Source organism: Oncorhynchus keta, chromosome 10 (assembly GCF_023373465.1).
Source record: "Oncorhynchus keta strain PuntledgeMale-10-30-2019 chromosome 10, Oket_V2, whole genome shotgun sequence".
NCBI lineage: Eukaryota > Metazoa > Chordata > Actinopteri > Salmoniformes > Salmonidae > Oncorhynchus > Oncorhynchus keta.
Window position 1 is genome coordinate 63,690,203 of NC_068430.1, and position 12,552 is coordinate 63,702,754.

General features: G+C 43.6%; 1 protein-coding gene across 2 annotated transcripts in view; it reads right to left on the reverse strand.

Moving 5' to 3' along the window:
* Nucleotides 1-12,552, reverse strand: part of LOC118371476 (protein kinase C alpha type) — a 234,586-nt gene that overhangs the window by 57,621 nt on the left and 164,413 nt on the right. For both annotated transcript variants that reach the window (XM_052527508.1, XM_052527509.1), the window contains exons 6-8: nt 6,016-6,172; nt 5,769-5,903; nt 3,575-3,668 (exon numbers count right to left, since the gene is read on the reverse strand). In XM_052527508.1, coding sequence (XP_052383468.1) covers nt 3,575-3,668; nt 5,769-5,903; nt 6,016-6,172 — 386 coding nt within the window. The remainder of the gene's footprint in view (nt 1-3,574; nt 3,669-5,768; nt 5,904-6,015; nt 6,173-12,552) is intronic.

A 12,552-nucleotide genomic window follows, 5' to 3' on the forward strand; every position in this document is an offset into this window, starting at 1 on the left:
CCTTCATCCCTCTAACCACTCCACTCTAACCCCTTCACCCCTCCACTCTACCCCCTTCATCCCTCTAACCACTCCACTCTACCTCCTTCACCCCTCCACTCTACCCCCTTCATCCCTCTAACCACTCCACTCTAACCCCTTCACCCCTCCACTCTACCCCCTTCATCCCTCTAACCACTCCACTCTACCTCCTTCACCCCTCCACTCTACCCCTTCATCCCTCTAACCACTCCACTCTACCCCCTTCATCCCCTAACCCTTCTAACCCCTTCACCCCTCCACTCTACCCCCTTCATCCCTCTAACCACTCCACTCTAACCTCCTTCACCCCTCCACTCTACCCCCTTCATCCCTCTAACCACTCCACTCTAACCCCTTCACCCTCCACTCTACCCCTTCATCCCTCTAACCCTCCACTCTAACCCCTTCACCCCTCCACTCTACCCCTTCATCCTCTAACCCTCCACTCTAACCCCTACCCCTCCACCTACCCCTTCACTAACCCTCCACTCTACCTCCTTCACCCCTCCACTCTACCCCCTTCATCCCTCTAACCCTCCACTCTAACCCCTTCACCCCTCCACTCTACCCCCTTCATCCCTCTAACCACTCCACTCTACCTCCTTCACCCCTCCACTCTACCCCCTTCATCCCTCTAACCACTCCACTCTAACCCCTTCACCCTCCACTCTACCCCTTCATCCTCTAACCACTCCACTCTACCTCCTTCACCCCTCCACTCTACCCCCTTCATCCCTCTAACCACTCCACTCTACCCCCTTCATCCCTCTAACCACTCCACTCTACCTCCTTCACCCCTCCACTCTACCCCTCACCCCTCCATCCCTCCTTAACCACCTCCTCCCACCCCTCCACTCTACCTCCTTCACCCCTCCACTCTACCTCCTCACCCCTCCATCCCTCCTCCAACCACCCCTCCACTCTACCTCCTTCCCCCTCCACTCTACCCCCTTCATCCCTCTAACCACTCCACTCTAACCCCTTCACCCCTCCACTCTACCCCCTTCATCCCTCTAACCACTCCACTCTAACCTCCTTCACCCCTCCACTCTACCCCCTTCATCCCTCTAACCACTCCACTCTACCTCCTTCACCCCTCCACTCTACCCCCTTCATCCCTCTAACCACTCCACTCTAACCCCTTCACCCCTCCACTCTACCCCTTCATCCCTCTAACCACTCCACTCTACCCCTTCACCCCTCCACTCTACCCCTTCATCCCTCTAACCACTCCACTCTAACCCCTTCACCCCTCCACTCTACCCCCTTCATCCCTCTAACCACTCCACTCTACCCCTTCACCCCTCCACTCTACCCCCTTCATCCCTCTAACCACTCCACTCTAACCCCTTCACCCCTCCACTCTACCCCCTTCATCCCTCTAACCACTCCACTCTAACCCCTTCACCCCTCCACTCTACCCCCTTCATCCCTCTAACCACTCCACCTACCTCCTTCACCTCCTAACCCCTTCACTAACCCTCCACTCTACCCCTTCATCCCTCTAACCACTCCACTCTAACCCCTTCACCCCTCCACTCTACCCCCTTCATCCCTCTAACCACTCCACTCTAACCCCTTCACCCCTCCACTCTACCCCTTCATCCCTCTAACCACTCCACTCTAACCCCTTCACCCCTCCACTCTACCCCTTCATCCCTCTAACCACTCCACTCTAACCCCTTCACCCCTCCACTCTACCCCCTTCATCCCTCTAACCACTCCACTCTAACCCCTTCACCCCTCCACTCTACCCCCTTCCCTTCATCCCTCTAACCACCCTCCACTCTACCCCTTCACTAACCCTCCACTCTACCCCCTTCATCCCTCTAACCACTCCACTCTAACCCCTTCACCCCTCCACTCTCACCCCTTCATCCCTCTAACCACTCCACTCTAACCCCTTCACCCCTCCACTCTACCCCCTTCATCCCTCTAACCACTCCACTCTAACCCCTTCACCCCTCCACTCTACCCCCTTCATCCCTCTAACCACTCCACTCTAACCCCTTCACCCCTCCACTCTACCCCCTTCATCCCTCTAACCACTCCACTCTACCTCCTTCACCCCTCCACTCTACCCCCTTCATCCCTCTAACCACTCCACTCTAACCCCTTCACCCCTCCACTCTACCCCCTTCATCCCTCTAACCACTCCACTCTACCTCCTTCACCCCTCCACTCTACCCCCTTCATCCCTCTAACCCCTCCACTCTACCCCCTTCATCCCTCTAACCACTCCACTCTACCCCTTCACCCCTCCACTCTACCCCCTTCATCCCTCTAACCACTCCACTCTAACCCCTTCACCCCTCCACTCTACCCCCTTCATCCCTCTAACCACTCCACTCTAACCCCTCTAACAGTTCTAGAATGAACATCTAATGCAGAGGTGGTTTGAGTAAAAACTTTTTTTTTTTTTTTTAAACGTACTCAATTTAAATCCAAATTGAAACGGTTTTGAAATAATAATGGACTTACATTCAAACAGTTTATTGACTGTCCAGCTGGGTTATAATTACTGCGCACAGTCAATGAACCTACATTCAAACAGTTTGACTGTCCAGCTTGCTAATAATCACTAATCAGTGACCACTAGCACTAGCATTGAAAATCCAAAAACGATAGAGAATTATTTTATGCAAATTTTTACGGCAGGGAAATATATATATTTTTAAATCACTGTGGCCTTCAGGACCACGTTAAAGACTGAATGAGGCCCCAGGGGCAAAATGAGTGACACCCCTGACCCACTGCCCGTAAGACACGTGGTGGATATATAATTCTATCCATATCACTCAATCAATTACGGAGCTTTTGGAATAGAATTCAAATATAAATCTCAAACTGATATTCTCAGGAGTGACGGACTAACCCTTCCAGCCCAAATCCATGTTCGTGCTGATGAACTGACAGCTTTACAGTGTCACCAGTCTGAGTTACCACTGATTCTAAAACAGCGGTCAAAGGTCAAGTCCTACCATATTCTATAAGCCTGTATCTACAAAGCTGGATAAACTAATGTATTGGAGGAAGAGAAATAGACCACCCCACCTGTGAGCCACCCAGAGTAATTAACGAGGCAGCCTCTCATTGGGTGCCTAAAGGCAGACGAGAAGCGCAACAGAGTTTTAATTAACAGCCCTGTTTCCATAGAGAATCCATGACCCTTTTATGTCCAGATGCTCCAGAACACACAATGCTCACGGTCTGGAGGGGGATATTGGCCATTTTGTAATGCAAACATATTTGTCATGGAGAAGGGCCAAATTCAATTATACCAGTTTAATGTGGTTGTGGAGTGGCTTTGGAAGAAGCTCAAGGACTTAATATGATTAGTTCACTTAGTCATGGTCACATGTAGATATAATAAACATGAAAAAAAAACAACTGTTACTGCATGAAACACTAGGATGAAACGGAAGTCATTCATACAAACTACCAGGCAAATATGTAATAAAATCCCAGAATGTTGGATGAAAGCAGGATGGGCTACAATAACTAAAAGACATTAGGGTTAATATGTTCCCCAGTCCTGTCTCTGAGGCCTCACCTCAAACTTCTGTCGGAGCTCCTCGTTTCCGTCATCCTCCTCTGAGATGGGCACGTTGTAGTACTCGCCCTCCTCTTGGTTCAACATCTTGTACCTGAGAGAGAGAGAGAGAGAGAGAGAGAGAGAGAGAGAGAGAGAGAGAGAGAGAGAGAGAGAGAGAGAGAGAGAGAGAGAGAGAGAGAGAGAGAGAGAGAGAGAGAGAGAGAGAGAGAGAGAGAGAGAGAGAGAGAGAGAGAGAGAGAGAGAGAGAGAGAGAGAGAGAGAGAGAGAGAGAGAGAGAGAGAGAGAGAGAGAGAGAGAGAGAGAGAGAGAGAGAGAGAGAGAGAGAGAGAGAGAGAGAGAGAGAGAGAGAGAGAGAGAGAGAGAGAGAGAGAGAGAGAGAGAGAGAGAGAGAGAGAGAGAGAGAGAGAGAGAGAGAGAGAGAGAGAGAGAGAGAGAGAGAGAGAGAGAGAGAGAGAGAGAGAGAGAGAGAGAGAGAGAGAGAGAGAGAAATCATTTGTATTTCAATTATGATTGTTGACAAAAAAAAAACATAGATGTGAATCCAAGCACAGAGACCCAGCTTCCTATTTATAGTCCAGTAGATAAGTGTTAAAAGTAACAGAATGTTTCTAAGACCATAAAAACATCTCAACAGCCTATAAAACTGAAGAGAGAGAGAGAAAAAAAAGAGAGAGATGTTCAACCCGGAGATAAAAAGCTAGGTATAGAGCGTCCACTAGCTTACATCTCCGCATCCCTTCATTCCTCTATCACACTCTACCTCCTGATTCATACCCACTTGGCCCAGACACATTGTTCATTACAAAGCAACAGTCCCTTCAGCTCCAGTCCCACTGGGCCAGAATGATCCTTGTGTTGGCGGCGCTCATGAAACACATCCCTATTTATGACCCACGGCCGTTAGATGGCACCTCAAAGGGAACTGAGCTGTGGAGATAAAGTTCTCTGTTGCTGTTGTGATTAATGATCGGTTTGTACCAGACTGATATATAAGGGACTACAGCGCCAAGAGGCTCTGTGATGATGACAAACCATGATATGAAATGCAGGTAAGTTGAAAAGAAGGGACTTATTATCTTGATTTATCACTGCTCTTTCCAAATAGAAATCGCTATAAAACATATCGGACGACAGCTGTTACCGCTTCCGACGGGAAACCAGGACCAATTAAATGAAGTACATGTTCATTAAGATCCCTTCGTCACTATTAACTTAATGACTGCTACTCTTCCTGTAGTCTACATAAAACACAATACAAAAACAATGAGATGCAATGCCCTCTGTAATTATTGAGACAGTGAAGCTGTGTTTCGTCTTCTGGCTCTGTCCTCCAAAAGATTTGATTTGAAATGAAAACAATGATTATGAAGTTAAAGTGCAGACTGTCAGCTTTCACTTGAGGGTATTGTCATCGATATCGAGTGAACCGTTTACAAATCACAGCACTTTTTGTACAAAGTGCCGCCATTTTATGGGAGCAAAAGTATTGGGACAAATCCTGAATGAATCGTCAATATTGATGAGTGAGAAAGTTATACAAATATCATACCCCCAAAACATGCTAACCTCTCATAATCACAATAACTAGGGAGGTTAGCATCTTTCTGGGGTTATGACATTTGTGCGTCTATCACTTTCTCAGTCATCATTATTCACGATACATTGAGGATGATCTGTATTCATGACAGCATCCACATTAATGTAGAAGTGTTAAGAAACATATTCTATTCTTATTGATAATAAAAGTGACCCCAAAAGTACACAATACTTGGGCACAAAATAATCTGAAACACAACCAAAGCAAACAGTAAATGCATCCAACACAATTGTCAAGTCACCAGCTTGATGTAGTCATTGCGTGCTATGAACATGGGACCAAATATGGCATTTTTAACTACTTTAATACACATGTGAATTTGTCCCAATACTTCTGTTCCCCTAAAATGGAGGTCCAAAAAGTGCTATAATTTCTAAACTGTTCATCCGGTATGGATGAAAATACCCTCAAATTAAAATTGACAGACGGCACTTAAACCTCATAGTCAATGTTTGATTTCAAATCCAAAGTTTTGAAGTAAAGAGCCAAAAGAAGAAATAATGCTTCACTGTCCCAATAATTATGGCGGGCACTGTATATTCCCTACCAGATAGAGGAACACTGCATTGGAATGTCATCTAATGTTGTACTTACCAGCCACACACAGGCGATTTGATCAGCTCTGACACGCCGAAGGACAGGGAGCCCATGAAGTCGTTCCTGGTGGTCCGGTCCCAGTCCCACACCTCCACAGACAGCCTGCGGTCCTTGTCTGTAGGCTTCAGCTTGCTGGAATAACACACAGACATATGTACAGGGTTAATTATAATGACTATATTACCCATAATACACAAACGTGAAAGGGACCTAACACTGTGCCCAGGGGTACACCTCAACTCACAATATGAAAGACTCATTCCAGGTGGGGTTGAGGTTGGCACGGATGGTCTTGGTCTTCTTCTTGGTCTCATTCTTGGGGTCTGGGATGAGCTTGAGCTTGACGTAAGGGTCAGACGAGCCGTTGGGGTCCATGGGGATCAAATTTCGCCCTTCGCCCACTGACAGAGAAACAACAGGGGGAAATGTTGATTTTTAACTAATACATTGTACAGTGGTACAGGTGACATCACTGCTTGTTCAGTGGATTACTTTGAGAAAAGTTTGTGTGTTCTTTATAAAGTTGCCTTGGTCCTTCTGTAGCTCAGTTGGTAGAGCATGGCGCTTGTAACGCCAGGGTAGTGGGTTCGATCCCCGGGACCACCCATACGTAGAATGTATGCACACATGACTGTAAGTCGCTTTGGATAAAAGCGTCTGCTAAATGGCATATATTGTTTATATATATATATATATTATTGCCTTGTAACACCATGATGGATTTAATAACGGGCATGGCATTTCAACAATCAGGGGACATATGGGTATTGTTGTTACTATTTCAGTAGTAACAGCCTCCCTGTGGTCCTGTATTTAGCCATGTACAGTAAACAGTGCCCAGACACGGACATTAGCACCCCATTAGCACTCTGGCTCCCAGAGCCATGGAGCACAGCCAACCACTTGACATTATGCAGGACATCGTCACCGGAGACCGACCCACTGAACGCTTGCCTGGCCAGGCAAGCCCTTAAGCCCAGGGGACAGCTTCTCATGTGGTCCTGTCAATCACATGCTGGCCCTGGCTGTTGATTATAATGCTAGATTGACCTTTGACTCGGAACTAGAGCAGGTAAGCTACGAGAGTAAAACTGCATAATGGATGCCATTTTGGCACTCTGTGTTGATAGGGTACAGTAGAGTAATAGACTAGAGTCTTTATTATCACAGAGGGGCAAACCACTTTGCAGCACATAATAAAAACACAATGAACACATGACAATAAATACACACAAAAAATATATATACAGCAATATGTACACAGGAAGTAGACCTCTAAACCAGGCATGAATAGTGTCAGTCCATACCTAACAGTAGAGTACTACAGCTTATTGAGAAAGCTGATAGCAGCTGGCATGAAGGAGAGTTTTGACCTGTTAGTTATACACTTAGAGTGCCTGCATCTTCGCTTTGAGGGAAGCAACAGAATTTCAGCAAACAGGGGATGCTGGGAGTCCCAATTAATAAATTAATAAAATGTAAGATATAGTAATTATATTAAGCTATAGTAGTTATTTTACCTAAATACATTTTAAACTATAAGTAATTATATTTCCCTCACAACGCCAAACGTACTGAAAATGAATCCATATCGTATCAGCCATTGATAGTATATATATACATAACAAAGGAGCTACATTTGTTGCCTCTGGGATTGTCATTTGAGAGAGAATTAAGTTACGAGACAATTCGATAAGCCATGTGCAAATAAGCTTTTAACTTTTTTTCTGTCTGTTCTTCCCTGCTTGCACCTGTGCTGGGGGATTTGGGGGGTTAATGTCGTTTGGATAGTGGGGGATGGAGTATGCCGTCAGAGGTGAGAGAGGGCTGGAGGTTTAGAACCCTTCATTGGGAGAGACAGGGGCGCCGTCCCAAATGTCTCCCTATGCTTTACATAGTGCACTACTTTAGACCTGACCCCATACAGGGAATAGGGGTGCCATTTGGGACTCAGAGCAGAAGCTATTCTTCCTGGGGTTCCAAACAGGGTTAAAACAGTTACATCACAACAGCAGCCTACACCATAAATAAAACAATATATCATACCAGACATTATTACATCACAACAACAGCCTACACCATAAATAAAACAATATATCATACCAGACATTATTACATCACAACAACAGCCTACACCATAAATAAAACAATATATCATACCAGACATTATTACATCACAACAACAGCCTACACCATAAATAAAACAATATATCATACCAGACATTATTACATCACAACAACAGCCTCCACCATAAATAAAACAATATATCATACCAGACATTATTACATCACAACAACAGCCTCCACCATAAATAAAACAATATATCCTACCAGACATTATTACATCACAACAACAGCCTACACCATAAATAAAACAATATATCATACCAGACATTATTACATCACAACAACAGCCTCCACCATAAATAAAACAATATATCCTACCAGACATTATTACATCACAACAACAGCCTACACCATAAATAAAACAATATATCATACCAGACATTATTACATCACAACAACAGCCTCCACCATAAATAAAACAATATATCCTACCAGACATTATTACATCACAACAACAGCCTACACCATAAATAAAACAATATATCATACCAGACATTATTACATCACAACAACAGCCTACACCATAAATAAAACAATATATCATACCAGACATTATTACATCACAACAACAGCCTACACCATAAATAAAACAATATATCATACCAGACATTATTACATCACAACATCAGCCTACACCATAAATAAAACAATATATCATACCAGACATTATTACATCACAACAACAGCCTACACCATAAATAAAACAATATATCATACCAGACATTATTACATCACAACAGCAGCCTACACCATAAATAAAACAATATATCATACCAGACATTATTACATCACAACAACAGCCTACACCATAAATAAAACAATATATCCTACCAGACATTATTACATCACAACAACAGCCTACACCATAAATAAAACAATATATCCTACCAGACATTATTACATCACAACAGCAGCCTACACCATAAATAAAACAATATATCATACCAGACATTATTACATCACAACAGCAGCCTACACCATAAATAAAACAATATATCATACCAGACATTATTACATCACAACAACAGCCTACACCATAAATAAAACAATATATCCTACCAGACATTATTACATCACAACAACAGCCTACACCATAAATAAAACAATATATCATACCAGACATTATTACATCACAACAACAGCCTACACCATAAATAAAACAATATATCATACCAGACATTATTACATCACAACAACAGCCTACACCATAAATAAAACAATATATCCTACCAGACATTATTACATCACAACAGCAGCCTACACCATAAATAAAACAATATATCTACTGTCTACTTCCTGTGTACATACTGCTGTATATATATTTTTTGTGTGTATTTATTGTCATGTGTTCATTGTGATGTAATAATGTCTGGCACCAGTCATTCTAGCCTACACGTGGCTAGGTAAGGAACCCCTCTGAAGCATGTGCTGTGTCATTATTGCATAATTCTTTGTCATATGCAACACTGACAGAAGGTAAAATACGAAGACAGTGATGCATCTTGATATCTGTTTCCAAAGTGTATAATATAGTCCTAGGAATGAACTCACACACCTACAAACCTATGAGAATACATGAGCACCGTCCAGTTTTGTAAATAGCAGTTCATTATTGCACCCCAGCACCCACATACTGTATGAACATGTAATGTACAGATATATTCAATCGGCTTAAGACTATACTATAGTTTCATTGGCATAAATACAATACACAACATCTCCATATAGGTCCAACGGTAAAATATTAACATGCACAGGTGACCAAAGACCAATACACGTTACTACACACTATTTCTTAAAGGACCCGACTTTAACTGTCACAATACAAAAGGTTAGGTTTTGAATATTTAAAAACGGCTCCAAGTAAAAGGTGTAGGCAAAGCGCTAGTAGCCGATCCAAGTGACCTTTGAATAATGGCCTTACGTTTTGATAGCGTGGGCGGGGAGACAACAGCATGCCATTACCTGGCTGGACAGTGTGTGTGTGTGTGTGTGTGTGTGTGTGTGTGTGTGTGTGTGTGTGTGTGTGTGTGTGTGTGTGTGTGTGTGTGTGTGTGTGTGTGTGTGTGTGTGTGAGAGCGTACTTGTGTGTAGAACCAACTCCACCAAAAAGTGATTTAACTGCTTGTGCATAACCCATTGTCATGCATGGCCAGAAAAGAATATTGTTAACTCAAATTTGGACAAACCCTCCACGTGTTCTCTTTCAAAATGAAACTCAATTTCCATTAGCAGCCAGTAGGAGGAACCCTCGACCCTCTAACAGAACGTCAGTCTGTCTGCGCTGCTCGCATCTGACTCATAACAGTTGTACAACATGCTACCTACCACTAGATGAGCTTCACACAACACATGTAGACTTATTTGATGGAATTACAGTTATTCTTGTATAATCTACAGTATTGAATTGTAGCGTACACTACCGGGCAAAAGTTTTAGAATACCTACCCATTCAAGGGGTTCTTTATTTTGGACTCTTTTCTACATTGTAGAATAATAGGGAAGAGATCAAATCTATGAAATCACACATATGGGATCATGTAGTAACCAAAAAAGTGTTAAACAAATCAAAATATATTTTATATTTGAGATTCTTCAAATAGCCACCCTTTGCCTTCACAACTTTGCACACTTGGTATTCTCTCAACCAGTTTAACCAGGAATGATTTTCCAACAGTCTTGAGGGAGTTCCCACATATGCTGAGCACTTGTTGGCTGCTTTTCCTTCACTCTACGGTCCGACTCATCCCAAACTATCTCAATTTGGTTGAGGTCGGGGGATTGTGGAGGCCAGGTCATCTGATGCAGCACTCCATCAATCTCCATCTTGATAAAATAGCCCTTACACAGCCTGGAGGTGTGTTGGGTTATTGTCCTGTTGAAAAACAAATGATAGTCCCACTAAGCCCAAACCAGATGGGATGGTGTATCGTTGCAGCATGCTGTGGTAGCCATGCTGGTTAAGTGTGCCTTGAATTCTAAATAAATCACAGACAGAGTCACCTGCAAAGCACCTCCATACCATAACACCTCCTCTTCCATTATTTACGGTGGGAAATACCCATGTGGAGATCATCCGTTCACCCACACCGCGTCTCACATTGACATGGTGGTTGGAAACAAAGATTTACTATTTGGACCAGACCACGAGAGCCAGTTTCAACATAGCGCTTGATGGTTTTTGCGACTGCACGCACTTGAAGAAACTTTCAGAGTTCTTGACATTTTCCATATTGACTGACCTTCATGTCTTAAAGTAATGATGGACTGTCGTTTCTCTTTGCTTATTTGAGCTGTTCTTGCCATAATATGGATTTGATCTTTTACCAAATAGGGCTATCTTCTGTATACTCCCCCTACCTTGTCACAACACAACTGATTGGATCAAACACATTTTAAGGCACACCTGTTATTTGAAATACATTAAAAGGTGACCACCTCATGAAGCTGGTTGAGAGAAAGCCAAGAGTGTGCAGAGCTGTCATCAAGGCAAAGGGTGGCTATTTGAAGAATCTCAAATATTTTGGTTTCTCCATAGGTGTTATTTCACAGATTTGATGTCTTCACTATTATTCTACAATGTAGAAAATAGTAAAAAATAAAGAAAAACCCTTGAATGAGTAGGTGTGTCCAAACTTTTGACCGGTAGTGCATGTGGACTGACACATTGGTTGCGCATCACACATCTCCCGACAATTCTATCTCCTACAAGTGTCAGGGGGGGCCTCAACGCTACCGTTACCTTGGAGACCAGAGTCTCGAGGACAGTCGCCGTATAAAAAGCGCATTGGATTGACCTTGTCCGAGTGGGCGCAGTACAATTGAGTGATAGACGGAGGTAGCAGACGCAGTGAATCGGATAGAACTGTACTTCTCTTTTCAGACCCTTTTTCTCTTTGAGTACATTGGATTGTGCTTTGTTTGTACCAAATCGAATCGTATTTCGCACACACGTATTTAGCCGATGTTATTGCGGTTGTAACGAAATGCTCGTGTTCCTAGCTCCAACATTGCAGTAGTATCTAACAATAAACAACAACACTACACACAAATCTAAAAAGTCAAAATTAGGAAATATAGAAATATTAGGTTATCGAAATGAAAACTCATCTTCGCAGGACTTTCCCGACTATTCTGCAGTTGTCCGTACAGCACGTATCTTTGTCTACTGGTCCTAAACCCAACGGAACTGACACATAGACAGTAGAATGTGAAGTCAAATGTAAAGTGCTCAGGGAATGAGGCACCAATGTCAGGATAACAGGAGATCACTTCAGCTTTTGGACACAAATGTGTTTTCCTGAAACCATAAGAAGAGGGGCGGGTATGTTAGTCAGTCACCGAGTTAACAGGGGTGGGGTCAAAGGGAGGGAGGGAAAAGTATGTGAGAGTGTGTGAGAGGGGCGAGAGAGAGAAAACCGAGATGGTTGTGCATGTATACACTCACAGACACAAAGAGAAAGAGAGAGAGAGAGAGAGACTGGGTAAGTGGTCCTCAGGAGAGAGCCAGGCAGCAAGGCCAGCCACAGAATACCAATGACATGGCTGCCTGTTGGAAGTCTCTGGCAGAAGAGAACCAGCCCAGCCACAAAGTTCAGCTGCTCTGTTCTCTCTGTCAGGGAGCCCCGCTGAGGAATCAGCGGTGTGTGTGTGT